Raw genomic sequence first — 15,263 nt, 5'->3', positions numbered from 1 at the left:
AAATTCTTATTTACAATGACGGCCTACCAAAATGCCTTCTGCGGGGAAGGGGGCTGGGATTAAAAATAAAATAAAAATATTGGACAAGACGCACATCACAAGAGACACCACAACACTACATAAAGAGAGACCTAAGACAACATAGCGTGGCAGCAACACATGAAAACACAGCATGGTGATGTGAGCATAGTATGCGCTAAATGTGGGGTGCAAAAAAGATTTGTAGCCCATTAAGTCACACACCCTAAAGAAATGAATAAAGAATCAGGTAGGTCTAACACCAGAAATGTCGGTTTTCTGACTTCCGGACTATACCATAATATAGGTATATCATAGAATATCATTATAAAATGTACTGTATATCATAATAAGCATTATTTTTCATTCTCAACGCGTTCTTGTTCTCAGCTGAGTGACAGTCTTTCACTGCTACTAATTGTTTTCCACTGGTCTTCCAGATAATTTACGTAAGAAAAGGACAAACCGCTCCTTCACTTTCATGAAGTCACTGCCGAGGAAATAACAGGCCAATACACAAAGTGGGCCCCTGCGACCCTGAATTGAGAGTGCATTTATTTGCATGGGAATGACATGAAACCAGACACAGTCTGCTGGTTTCTTCTCCAAATAGATTGTAGTAAGTAGCCTACATATATTGTATGCTTGCAGAGCAGACTGGGATGAAACTAAAGACCATAAAAGAGAACATTGTAATATGATCTCCACATCCCAAAAACCTGTAGGCTATTTCAATGTGTGTATCATGAATGAAACACGATAACACTTTGGTATGAGCAATATCACTCACCGGTATTTAGTCTACAGAAACTCTCAACAACGAAAAGGAAGAAACAGCTCTTCCATGAAATACAAGATCGCAAAAAAATATCACAAAAGTGGGGTCGAGTGAATACATACATTGATTTTCATATTCCTATTTGACTGACAGCTCAAATCGACCTATGATTGCCCGAAACTGTGTGCGTGAAGGCGGGGCGTATGCAGTCAGTGGAGGTTAGTGCTATTCGACTTTGATTGTGTGTGGTGAAACATCCCCAGTGAGACGACTGCGAGTGGACAGCGGATAAGTTTAGTTTTTTTGTTTATTATTACCTGAAAGTGATTTATCGTTAAAAAAAATATTTAAACTCTTTAATTTGTCAATCATTCTACATCACTGGAAACGTAAAGGCAGTGGCAACGAGACACGCAGTTGTTCCCGACCAATCGACTAGATTTTTTTAGGAGGATTTTTACCCAAAAAAATTCATACAATTATTGTTCTGGCCGTTTGGAAAGAAAATAGGCTACCGAAACGAACAAAACGCAGCAGTAACATTATTTTCGTTCATGTTGAGACTTGAGGGGGTTTTCAAGTGCTTCAATTGCGGAGTCTAGACATCGAATTGAGAGGACATTTGGGAGAAGTAGAGGGCTCGCGGACAAAGAGTGGACCGAATACATCCCAAGGATACGATAAGTTTCACATACATGCGTCCCCTTTTTGAAAATGACAGAGGGGACATAGGACAACGGTGCTATATAATTGTATAGCCAAGCTGTACAATATTCTATAGCACTATAAAGGAAAGTTTTCCCTCAAATGAAAGTTCATATTTGATTGACTATGCTAGATCTTTAAAGAAACTGGTGGTTGATTCTTTTTAATCGACTTATTCCATGAGATATTGACTTGCAACCGTCCGTCAAAGCAAGGTTTTCCTTGAAATGCTGTGACCACATTTTTGTATTACTCATTTCCAGTGAAACTGGTGTTTGAACTGTGGTCCGTGTCAGATGTGGTCAGTGTTGCGGCCAATGGGTACACGGTCCAGCTGACGGTGCCACTAAATTCCCAGTTACACGTTTTTTTGACCAACACGACCGAAGGAGTTCGTTTATATTACAGATAATCTGTATGCCATTATGAATTTCATATCCAGGCGCATTGCCCCACTTTGGCTGGTCCTGCTGGAATGTGTGCTTCTGTCGACAGCAGAGGAAGGTAGGTTGGATTACCTCCTGTACAATGTTCTCAAATATAACAAGGCTGTTTCATGTTCTGTCATTATGCTTATTATCGACGGGAAATGTACAGTGGGGTTATTAGGCTACCTAATTATTGAAAATATGATTAAGGCCCATTTTGCCTTCAGATTGTGGTTACATTGTAACAACAGCACCGTTACATTGTAACAGCCGCACATGGCAATGTAACATGCTAGTTGACAATTATCGTGATGGTTAATCAAACCTACACTCCTACATTAACTATGTTTACTGTACATTATGTTGTCTTTGTATAGAGAATCATCACCCTCCACTATCTAACTATTGCAATGAGACTTTTCCCCTTAATGAAGATTAATTTGACTGGCCTGCACAAGAGCCTATGCAAATGTCTGTACATAGGCATTTTAAAAACAGCCCAAGACAACATAAATACCTGGATTCATTTAAGACACGAAGGTGATAAGGAATTAGCTATGTGTGTGTGTGTGTGTGTGTGTGTGTGTGTGTGTGTGTGTGTGTGTGTGTGTGTGTGTGTGTGTGTGTGTGTGTGTGTGTGTGTGTGTGTGTGTGTGTGTGTCAGCGCACATTTGTGGATTTAGTGTGTCTTTATGTATGTGTTCTGGAAAGGTGTGGAACAGCACAGAAATGGTCTGTGTGGAAACATACACTACACGGCTAAAAGTATGTGGACACCTGCTTGTCGAACGTCTCCTTCCAAAATCATGGGTATTAATATGTAGTTGGTCCCCCTTTGCTGCTATAACAACCTCCACACACTACTAGATGTTGGAACATTGCTGCGGTGACTTGCTGCGATTCAGCCACGAGCATTAGTGAGGTCGGGCACTGATGTTAAGCGATTAAGCCTGGCTCGAAGCCGGCGTTCCAATTCATCCCAAAGGTGTTCGATGGGGTTGAGGTCAGGGCTCTGTGCAGGCCAGTCAAGTTCTTCCACACCGATCTCAACACACCATTTCTGTATGGACCTCGCTTTGTGCACAGGGGCATTGTCATGCTGAAACAGGAAAGGTCCTTCCCCAAACTGTTGCCACAAAGTTGGAAGCACAGAATCGTCTAGAATGTCATTGTATGCTGTAGCGTAAAGATTTCCCTTCACTGGAACTAAGGGACCTGAACCATAAAAAACAGCCCCAGACCATTATTCTTCCTCCACCAAACTTTACAGTCGGCACTATGCATTCGGGCAGGTAGCGTTCTCCTGGCATCCACCAAACCCAGATTTGTCAGATAGTGAAGCGTGATTCATCACTCCAGAGGTGTTTTCACTGCTCCGGAGTCCAATGGCGACAAGCTTTAAGCCACTCTTGTCGATGCTTGGCATTACGCATGGTGATCGTATGCTTGTGTGCGGCTGCTCGGCCATGGAAACCAATTTCAAGCTCCCAACGAACAGTTCTTGTGCTGTCATTTTTTCCAGAGGCAGTTTGGAACTCTGTTGTGAGTGTTGCAATCGAGGACAGACGGTTTTTACACGCTTCAGCACTCAGCTTCCCCGTTCTGTGAGCTTGTGTGGCCTACCACTTCGCGGCTGAGCCGTTGTTGCTCCTAGGCATTTCCACTTCATAATAACAGCGCTCACAGTTGACCAAGGCAGCTCTAGCAAGGCAGAAGTTTTACGAACTGACTTGTTGGAAAGGTGGCATCCTGTGACAGTGCCACATTGAAAGTCACGAAGCTCTTCAGTAAGGCCATTCTACTGCCAATTGTTTTCCCTAGGGAGATTGCATGGCTGTGTGCTCGGTTTTATTCACCTGTTAACAACGGGTGTGACTGAAATACCCGAATCCACTAATTTGAAGGGGTGTCCACATACTTTTGGCCACACAGTGTACCAGCTTCTAGACCGCATCCACCCAGACCATTTCTATGGTGTCTAACTACCAATCAATCCTGAACGGCATGGCTTGGATTAGTTCCACATTACATGCTGAAATGGAGACACCTGGTCCCTGCTTTCTACAAACAATTAACATGGTGCTGTTTGACAGGCATGGACAACATCCGAGCACGGCTATGACATTACAGGTGACTTGAAGGGATTAGTTGGGTATGCATACTACAACTTCCCTGTAATTAGCCACAGCAACGCCAAAATCAATTCACAATTGTGTTTTAGTTGATTAATTGAAGTTAAGCTCATTTTTCGAGGTTTTGCCCTCAGTCAGTGTCTGCACTATTACGATTCACTCTACGTCCTGGCCTGTAATGCTACTCTGTAGGCCTGCTTCACTTCCATTGAGAAGGGTTTTTGAGGATCTAGGCCTAGAATGTATCGTTTTCATGTCATGAACCCACCTCCAACATCTGTTCACTAATTCCCTTTTCAGCTCCCAACAGATGGAGCAGAAAGAGAAGCAGCGCTGGGAGTTAGGCTAATCTATTGAATGTGACCTCTCCCTTGTCTTTTAAAAACTCCACTTAAACAACCTATTTACTTTTTAAAATAATATTTGCACGGCATTTGGCGGTTTTTGAAGTGTTACCTCCATGTGGTGACTGCAGGACTGTGAAGGTATTAAAAAGGGCAATGCTGGTGATGATTAATTTGGCCAAGTTAAGCTTGGCGTCCGTGGGGGGTAGATTGGATTCTGTCCACAGGGTAAGATCCTCAAAAGGGCCCCAAACCCTCTGAGATTAGACAGTGTGTGTGTGTGTGTGTGTGTGTGTGTGTGTGTGTGTGCGTGTGTGTGTGTGTGTGTGTGTGTGTGTGTGTGTGTGTGTGTGTGTGTGTGTGTGTGTGTGTGTGTGTGTGTGTGCGTGCGTGCGCGTGTGCGTGCGCGTGTGCGTGTGTGTGAATGATTAAACAAAGGCTGATCCCTGTGCATATTGTATATTAGATATTTAGTGGTCTTTGTCGGGAAGAGTTTGAAGAAAGAATACACTTCCACCCCAGTGAGCCGGTGAGCCTTCACAATCAGCCTCCGAGATGAACTAACCCTCCAGAAGACGCCACTCTGAAGACCCATCCTCTCTCTGTTGCGTTCTCATTTCCTCCACCTACGCTTCTCTCTCCCTCCCTCACTCTGTCTCATACTTTGAATAGAGGGCCGCGATGAGTGACATTCTGCTTCACAACCCATAAACCCAATGTCTAAAACCAGCAAACGGTAAAATAATGTTTTATTCCGAATGCAAGAGGCCCTAGGTGAAAGAGTTAGGGCCTCGCCCCCCCCCCCGCACTCTTTTATTTTGTTACTCTTTCCGCTGACTCTCTCTCTCTGCTGTGTGAGCGAGGCAGTGCAGTCTGGACTTACCACTGTCTGCCCCGCCGCGGAAATGCGGATTTCTTCCCCCGAAATCCTATTAAATGGAACTGATTTTTATAAGAAAGGGATTTGCATTTAAAGCAATCCTCCCCCCTCACTGACACCCTCAGCCCATCATCCTCTGTGGCTTAATCCCACGATTAGCCCCTTGAAGAGTTAAACAGGCATCCGAGTCGTACAGCTGTAATGTACAGGCCAGTTTCCCTCTACTCTTCAGCACCACACACGGACAGACACATATCTGACTCTCTCTCTCTCTCTCTCTCTCTCTCTCTCTCTCTCTCTCTCTCTCTCTCTCTCTCTCTCTCTCTCTCTCTCTCTCTCTCTCGTGGCCTGATGAAGTTGCCTCCGCTGGCTAGGCTCGGCCTAGACAGATGGGTTCCTGAGTGGGTCTGGGTTGGCTTATCAAGACTACTTTAGTCACAAATGAGATGCGATGCAAATGGAAATATGACAGGTGGACGGTAGTCCGGGTTGATGAGGGGATAGAAAAAGCCCCCCCAGCCCACCACCACCAGCCCCCCAACCCATGCATCAACGTCAGTGGCACGCTGACAGTCAGGCAAGAAGCGGGGAAGGTGACCCACGTGCTCTCCTCTGCACCTCCACCCACACACCACTCACTGTGAGAGGGGACACAATGGGGACGACTAGAGAGGGGACCGGCAGCAGAGGACATGGAATGAGGCCACAGCCTTTCATATAAGACAGGGACAGAGATTGACACTTATGGAGAGAGTAATTTCTGCCAGTGGGTGAGAGGGAGAGACTGCTATCAAGTCAAGTAGAAATGAGAAAGGGCTGACGAGAAAGTGAGAGTGTGTTGAGTGTGTGCTGAGTGTGTGTCGTAGGTGATTATCAGAAGCGCCTGGCTGTGAGACAGAGGGACTTCCCATGCCTGTGTGCTCGCTGTGATTCCCCTGAGCCTCACAATATCTGTCCTATATACAGTAACAACACTGAGGCTCAGCAGGCAGCAGGCTTCCAGTCCCACCACACAGCTCCTCAGACAGAGAGAGAGAGTACACAACTTGTTCACACTGGTTTCACCATTTCATCCATCATCATACGCGATATCTCTGTCTTATTTCCCTCTTTGGAACCTACAAAATCTGTTCCAAAGGCCCCCCCCCCCTTCAATCCCACCATGTCTTAAGCCGTTAAGAGCAAAGAACAGTGGAAAGAAGATTTTGAGCTGTACCCCCTCAATGTGTCTGGCTTTCCTTGGCTGCTGAAAGGGAGAAAGAGGGGGATGAGTCAGAATGAAAGAGAAGACCCATGCAGAGCGAGTATTCTCTTGTATCTGGGCTTGGACGTGCCGATCTTTGGATGGTTGATGTAGCCTAAGTCTGTGCTGCCATTCAGAGTGACTGTCCCCCAGCTTCAAGCTGTTCACATCCCACTGCGGATTAGTCACTGAGAGACTGTGTGTGTTTGCGCGTGTGTGGTGTGTCTGCGTGTTTCATGTCACAAGGACCATATACAGTTGTAATAGTCTGTCATGTTTTTCTGGAACCAATGGGGACCCCAAAAGCTCGATATGTTAAAGAAGGCAGACGTTGGAGAGGGCCCCGACACTAAATGTTGGTCGTATTATTTTCCGCAGTCGATGCGTGTACTTTTTGCGTCAGAGCATATTTGAGTGCGTCTGTAGAAGTGTGTGTGAGAGAGTTGACCTTTTGTTTGGTATTTTTCCCAGTGTTCAGTGGGAGGGAGACTCTCTCAGTGTGACTGACATGGAGATGCATGCAAACACATTTTCTGTCCAGAGATAATTATAAGGATGCGACTTGAGTCGCGGGATGGGGAGAGAGTAATGGGCGGAACGGCAGAAGATTGAACGACAGAATTACAAGGACAGAAAGAACCACGAAAACACAACAAACAGTGAACATGCTAAAAGTGCACGGAGGTTGTACAGAATTTGAAAACGGACCTGTACCAGAGCCAAAGTGTGTTTCCTTCAACACATGGTGATAGTTTGTGAACTATCTTTATAAACTCTTTGTAAATTCTTATGAACGTAAAGAGTTATCGCCGTCACACTTGTTACCGTTGAGTCCCTATGAGTTATGAAACAGAAACAATTACAAATAAACACAACTCCTTTTAATTGGAGGTTGACTCTATCCTAAACCCTTTGTTCTAAACACACAGTGACACACACACTGGTTTAGTTGTGATGCCTATTAAACCCATGCCAACTAACTGCACCATTGTTGTCCACTCAATAATCGGCGAGGTTACTTGATCTTGTAGCGAGCTGTTCCACAGTGGTTCTGTTTTTCTCTCTAAGGGATGGAGGTGAGGACTCAAAGAGTTTTTTGTTCCACTCCAGCCCTACTTAATTAGGCTTTTATGGAGTTTAATCTCACCCATAGCTCAGTGTCTTTTGTTAGCCAGGGAGGGAGATGTGGGAAGTCAACTGGACTCTTTCAGATCACCCCTTTGGTGTGAGATTAGCTAAAGAACTCCAAATCAAACCAGGGCGAGACAAACCCAGAACATTACTTCTGCTGAACAATCTCCGCAATTCGCTAGCTGAAACGTGACAGAAATGTTGTGGTAATATTTCCCTACGTTCCGGAGACAACTACCGCAGTCTGTTGCATGGAAACGCTGCTGTCTCTAATTCTATATCTTCTGCTGTGGCACAGGAATTTCAGCCACCATTTTTTACCCCAAAAATTCAGAGGATTGAGTCAATTGGAGCCTGCACATTTCGGAGCCAAAATGAATACCAGACTCGGAGGGTAGGTTTAAGACACTTAATCCCCACTGCTATGGTCAGCCATTTTGGTTCCCAGCTGTGTTATTTAACTCTGGCTGCATACCCACACACATACCCACACACATACCCACACAGATACCCACACACATACCCACACAGATACCCACACACATACCCACACACATACCCACACAGATACCCACACAGATACCCACACACATACCCACACACATACCCACACAGATATCCACACACACACCCACACACATACCCACACACATACCCACACAGATACCCACACACATACCCACACAGATACCCACACACATACCCACACACATACCCACACACATACCCACACACATACCCACACAGATATCCACACACACACCCACACACATACCCACACACATACCCACACAGATACCCACACAGATACCCACACACATACCCACACAGATACCCACACAGATACCCACACACATACCCACACAGATACCCACACACATACCCACACAGATACCCACACAGATACCCACATAGATACACACACAGATACCCACACAGATACCCACACACATACCCACATAGATACCCACACACATACCCACATAGATACCCACACACATACCCACATAGATGCCCACACACATACCCACACAGATACCCAAATAGATACCCACACAGATACCCACACAGATACCCACACACATACCCACACAGATACCCACACACATACCCACACAGATACCCACATAGATACCCACACACATACCCACACAGATACCCACACACATACCCACACATACCCACACAGATACCCACATAGATACCCACACACATACCCACACACATACCCACATAGATACCCACACACATACCCACACAGATACCCACACAGATACCCACACACATACCCACACATACCCACACAGATACCCACACACATACCCACATAGATACCCACACACATACCCACACACATACCCACACAGATACCCACACACATACCCACACACATACCCACATAGATACCCACACACATACCCACACAGATACCCACACACATACCCACACAGATACCCACACACATACCCACACAGAAAAGTGACCCTGTCCAGTTCTAATAGCCAGTAGCCTGCTCCCAACAGTCACTGGATGGGGTTGTGGCCTGGGAGGGAAGGAGAGCACAGGGACACTAGTATCTACCTGCCTGGACCAGTCTGTTTGGCATACATCCCTGAAGAGGAGTACATCCAACTAGGAGTCCAACATTAACACCCTCATTCTCACTTTCTTTCCTCAATCCGTTCTCTTTCGCTCTCTCTCTCTTTCGCTCTCTCTCGCTCTCTCTCTCTCTATATATATATATATTTACAGTATATACACTGAGGGTACAAAACATTAAGAACACCTTCCTAATATTGAGTTGCACTCCCTTTTCCCCTCAGAACAGCCTCAATTTATCGGGGTATGGACTACAATGTGTCAAAAGAGTTCAACAGGGATGCTGGCCCATGTTGACTCCAATGCTTCCCACAGTTGTGTCCTTTGGGTGGTTGACCATTCTTGATAGACACGGGAAACTGTTGAGCGTGAAAAAACCAGCAGCGTTGCAGTTCTTGACACAGTCAAACCGGTGTGCCTGGCACCTACTACCATACCCGGTTAAAGGCACTTAAATCTTTTGTCTTGCACGTTCACCCTCTGAATGGCACACATACACAATCCATGTCTCAATTGTCTCAAGGCCAAAAAATCCTTATTTAACCGGTTTCCTCCCCTTCATCTACACTGATTGAAGATGTTTAACAGATGACATCAATAAGGGATCATAGCTTTCACCTGGATTCACCTGGTCAGTTTGTCATGGAAAAGGTGTTCCTAATGCTTTGTTCACTCAGTGACATAGATGCACCTCTCTCTCAAACACACACAGGCTACATGTAAACACACACAGGTCCATGCGCTATCATAACGGTGCCCTTATTATAAAGAGCAGAGAGTGAAGTGTAATGTTTCCTCAGAGGGCCTCTCGCTCCAGTAGGTCTGCTGAATGCAGTGTGAGGATGTCAGTGGCCAGTCCATCACTCCTCAGCTCCCTCCAGACCAGGAGAGAAGCAGGAAACAGGGAGGAGGGGAGTGGGATTAGAGGAGAGGAGGAGACCTAATCTCACAGGCTCAACTTCATGTCAAACACACACACTCTAAGAACTGCCGGTTTGCACAAACACACACACACTCATGCTCACATGCACATGAATAGTGGAAGGCGGTGTCTTAGTGGCAAAATGCCCTGATAAGCTTCCACTAGTCTCTTTTCTTCTCTCCCTTTCTCCCTTCATCTGTTTCTGTCTCTCTCTCCCTCCCAGCTGTCCCATAACTGCTTAACCCAGGTCAGCCCTGTCCAACACTCTCCCGCCCACCCTTCTCCCCACTCTTCTCCCCACCCTTCTCCCCACTCTTCTCTCCACTCTTCTCCCCACCCTTCTCCCCACTCTTCTCTCCACTCTTCTCTCCACTCTTCTCCCAACTCTTCTCCCCACTCTTCTCCCCACTCTTCTCCCCACTCTTCTCTCTACTCTTCTCCCCACCCTTCTCCCCACTCTTCTCTCCCCTCGCCCTCTGTTTTTCTTGCTCTTCCCCTCTCTCCCCTCCGCATGTTCTCCCATCCTACCCTAACCTGAATCTCTGTTCTCTCCCTCTCCTTCTCAGCTACCCTCCCCCTTTTGCTGTTCCTCTTCCCTTCTCTCTTTCCTACTCTATCTCTCCCTCTCTCTAGGCGTGTAGGGGTAATTGGCACTCTGAGTTTCCTTAATTAAAGCGGGGGTCTAATTGTAGTCGATGCAGGGCGAAGGCTCACAGGCCTATAATTTCCCTATCACACTCCAGAGCCACTGGAGGGGAAAGAGAGGGAGAGAAAGCAAGAGAGCGGAAGGGCAAGTAGCGGAGAGGTAGAGAAGAAAGTGAAGAAGTCGGTCTGTGATTAAAGAGAGGGTTTGTGTTCCAACTCGATGGAGTCATGCTATCATATTCAAGGTCACTTATGTAAAGAGCAGAAGCATTTGGGTTTATTCACCTGCTATGTGGAGTGGATGGGGTCGGAGCCTACGGGGACAGAGCTGGTCGTAGGAATCCTAGACTCTTCTGTACAGCCAGGCCCTGCTCTCTGGGGTGGTGGAAGGCCAGGATGAAGGATGGCACCAGCTTATATGGAACACTCTTGGGCAGGGGTCTAAGACCTTCTGGTCTGCAAAAAGCAGCAGGCTGCTTGCCTGTGTGTGTGTGTGTGTATGTGTGTGTGTGTGTGTGTGTGTGTGTGTGTGTGTGTGTGTGTGTGTGTGTGTGTGTGTGTGTGTGTGTGTGTGTGTGTGTGTGTGTGTGTGTGTGTGTGTGTGTGTGTGTGTGTGTGTGTGTGTGTGTTCAGTCAGCCCCATCTCAATGATAACCTCCATTTACTGTTGGATGGCCTGTACTCTCTTGGACATGTTTTTTCTAAAAGGGTTCTTCGAAGCCTCCCGAGTGGCGCAGCGGTCTAAGGCACTGCATCGTAGTGCTTGAGGCCTCACTACAGACCCGGTTTGATCCCAGACTGTGTCACAGCCTGCTGTAGTTGGGAGACCTGTGATGCGGCGTACAATTGGCCCAGCATCGTCCGGGTTAGGAGAGGGTTTGGCCAACCGGGATGTCCTTGTCCCATTGCGCTCTAGCGACTCTTTGTGGCTGGCCGGGCGCCTGCAAGCTGACTGCAGTCGCCGGTTGTACGGTGTTTCCCCCGACACATTGGTGCGCTGGCTTCTGGGTTAAGTGATTGGTTCGGAGATTCGGAGGACGCATGGCTCTCAACCTTCGCCTCTCCCGAGTCCGTACGGGAGTTGCAGTGATGGGACAAGACTGTAACTACCAATTGGAAATTGCGGAGAAAAATATGTAAAAATGTTAAAAAATACAAAAGGGCTCTTCAGCTGTCCCCATAGGAGAACCCTTTTGAGAACCCCTCTATAGAAAGGGTTCTACCTGCAACCAAAAAGTGTTCTTCAAAGTAGGGCTGACCCAATTTAGTCGACTGATCGATAGGCTGTTGGTCGACCAAGATTTGTTTAGGCAAGCAGTGGCAAATATATTTAAAAAAAAATGTATAACACATGAGACACCTGTCTGATTCACCCGTCTCAGTGGACTAATCCATTGCAAAGGCCACGGGGGTGGCTCACCAGTATCACCAGTAGTACATTTACCATTAGTTCCCATCATTTCTTATCTACAATGTTTGTTTGATTACGGTCATTTAAATATATTATTATTCCAGTCTTACCGTTGTCATTGTCGGAGTGGACACATTGTTTGCAGAGCGCACAACCTATGCTACACTTGTGAGAAAAGAGAAAAAGGTTTTGGTTTAGAGGTGAGGCTACCTGGCCTGCGTGCAAATGTAGGCTTACAAATGTGCCCATTTGGCACATTTGATCCGTATTTCTGATTGTCTTAACTCACCATCACTATGGAGCTTCTTACAGTCATTTTGTCTTCGCCTCAAACAGCAAGTAAACAAAGTCTGTTTTTACATCCATTGAGAATGACAATAGTTCCTTAACGTAGCCCATTTGACAGATATTTCCATCTCTCTCCCTTTCCATAACCAGTCAGCATGAAAGGGGGAAAAAATGTCATGCTCTGATCCGGTGGAAACGTCATAAAATAGGCCTACCTGATTCCTTCTTATCCCTTGCGCAAATAGTCTACAGCTGTGTCTGTTTGTCTGGAGCTCGCTGGCACAGGAAACTGAGGGCCCAGAATATTTATACAATGTTGCAAGTTTACTAGCATGATTGGGCCAGACCAAGTTAGTAGTTGATACAATGTTTTAAGTTTCTTGCAGACAGGCCATGCATATCCAATGTGATTTATTTGTTTTTAATCAAGATATTTTCTACCTGCAGGCGGCAATGTTTTTATTTGTTGGTTTATGTTGGCAATGGAAGTTACTTTTAGATTTGTATAATTTTCATTTAGATACAATTTTAAATATTATCTATATTATTTTCCTCTACTTATCTCCTTGTTGGAAGATATTACAAACTACTAAAGGAACATCTTCAAGGATCTGCTTTGCTGTATAGCAGCAGCAGTTCATGGAAAACATGAAACTTGCATTGGATAGAAAATTAAAACAATCAAAACAATTTTGATTAACCACATGACATGGATTTTGAGACATGTAGACTTTATTATAAATTTAATGAAACTGTTCCACAAAAATGAGCATATGAAAATCAAAACTGTCACGCCGATCAGTAGAAATGGTAGGATAACTTGGCACTCCAAATGGAAAAGGTTGCCGACCGCTGGTGTAGCCTATTACCGGCAACTTCAGGAGTGTAATGGCAGAATCTGCAAAGGCCAGCAGTAGCAGGCAGCGGGAGGAGGAAGGTCGGAACAGGTTTACTCCTACTGGTTAGGCTCTATTGATCTCTGGCTCCCTCTTTAGTCATTTGTGTGTCTTCATTTGTAATCGCAGTGCTTAAAGCATCAGACAAGCTCAGTAGCCTACATGTAGTTGATTATATTCAAACATAGGGTGTGTCTACAGTACATAAACTCTCGGTCGACTAAGATTATTTTTTGTCGTCGACAGCCCTACTTCAAAGGGTTCTCCTATGGGGACAGCCAAAGAACCATTTAAGGTTCTAGATAGCACCTTTTTTTCTAAGAGTGTACTCTGTCATATAGCGCGGTACTACCTGTCTGTGCATGCATACACAATGAGTAAACTTAACATTAGGAACACCTTCCTAATATTCAGTTGCACCCCCATTTTGCCCTCAGAACAGCCTCAATTTGTCAGGGCATGGACTACACGGTGTCGAAAGCGTTCCACAGGGATGCTGGCCCATGTTGACTCCAATTGTAACGGCTTTCGTCTTCCTCGTCTGAGGAGGAGAAATTAGACGGATTGGAGGACCAATGTGCAGCGTGGTAATTGTTCATCTTGATTTAATAAAAGTGAACACTCAAAATACAAAAAAACAACAAATGTGAAAAACCGAAACAGTCCTGTCTGGTGCAGACACACGAAGACTGAAGACAACCACCCACAAAACCCAACACAAAACTGGCTACCTAAATATGGTTCCCAATCAGAGACAACACAAAACACCTGCCTCTGATTGAGAACCATATCAGGCCAAACACAGAAATAGGAAAACATAGAAATATAAACATAGACTGCCCACGCCAACTCACGCCCTGACCATACTAAATAAAGACAAAACAAAGGAAATAACGTGACACCAATGCTTCGCACATTTGTGTCAAGTTGGCTGGATATCCTTTGGGTGGTGGACCATTCTTGATACATACGGGAAACTGTTGAGCGTGAAAAACCCAGCAACGTTGCAGTTCTTGATACACTCAAACCGGTGCACCTGGCACCACTACCATACCCTGTTCAAAGGCACTTAAATCTTTTGTCTTGCCCATTCACCCTCTGAATGGCGCACATACACAATCCATGTCCAATTGTCTCAAGGCTTAAAAATCCTTCTTTAACCTGTATCCTCCTCTTCATCTACACTGATTTGAAGTGGATCTAATAAATTGCATCAATACTGGATCATAGCTGTCACCTGGATTCACCTGGTCAGTCTGTCATGGAAAGAGCAGGTGTTCCTAATGTTTTGTCCACTCGGTGTCGAAAAACACTCAGACAGACACATGCATCCTGTCTCATAAAACATAATGATAGTTCAGTGGTAAACACTGATTACACACCTCATACTCACCACACACTCACCTCATACTCACACGGCTGGCGTAACCGGCTGTGCCTGGAGGGGGCTGACAGTTGTGTTTCCGCTGCTCCTTATGATTGATCCTCATAGGACATCAGTAGGAGAAGGTTAGGAATGGCACAGTGTGTGTGTGTGCGCGTGACTCCATTTTATAGGAGCACACCAGTTACCACCATGACGACGGTGTGTAATTTGGTTTCCTGTGAACTTGAGGCAGAACACACAAGCATGCCTTCCCATTCCTCAATCTCCACCTCACCACCATGCCTTCCCATTCCTCCATCTCCACCTCACCACCATGCCTTCCCATTCCTCCATCTCCACCTCACCACCATGCCTTCCCATTCCTCCATCTCCACCTCACCACCATGCCTTCCCATTCCTCCATCTCCACCTCACCACCATGCCTTCCCATTCCTCCATCTCCACCTCACCACCATG

General features: G+C 45.8%; 1 protein-coding gene across 2 annotated transcripts in view; it reads left to right on the top strand.

The window, feature by feature from the left end:
* The first annotated feature begins 1,031 nt into the window (after positions 1-1,031).
* Positions 1,032-15,263, top strand: part of LOC139537044 (ephrin type-B receptor 4a-like) — a 34,811-nt gene continuing 20,579 nt past the window's right edge. For both annotated transcript variants that reach the window (XM_071337873.1, XM_071337872.1), the window contains exon 1: positions 1,032-2,005. In XM_071337873.1, the coding sequence (XP_071193974.1) occupies positions 1,927-2,005 (79 nt within the window). In that variant the 5' untranslated portion in view covers positions 1,032-1,926. The remainder of the gene's footprint in view (positions 2,006-15,263) is intronic.

The sequence above is a fragment of the Salvelinus alpinus genome, chromosome 13, assembly GCF_045679555.1.
Source record: "Salvelinus alpinus chromosome 13, SLU_Salpinus.1, whole genome shotgun sequence".
Classification (NCBI taxonomy): Eukaryota; Metazoa; Chordata; class Actinopteri; order Salmoniformes; family Salmonidae; genus Salvelinus; species Salvelinus alpinus.
The sequence above is the reverse complement of the archived record's forward strand: the minus strand, read 5'-3'. Positions and strand labels throughout refer to the sequence as shown.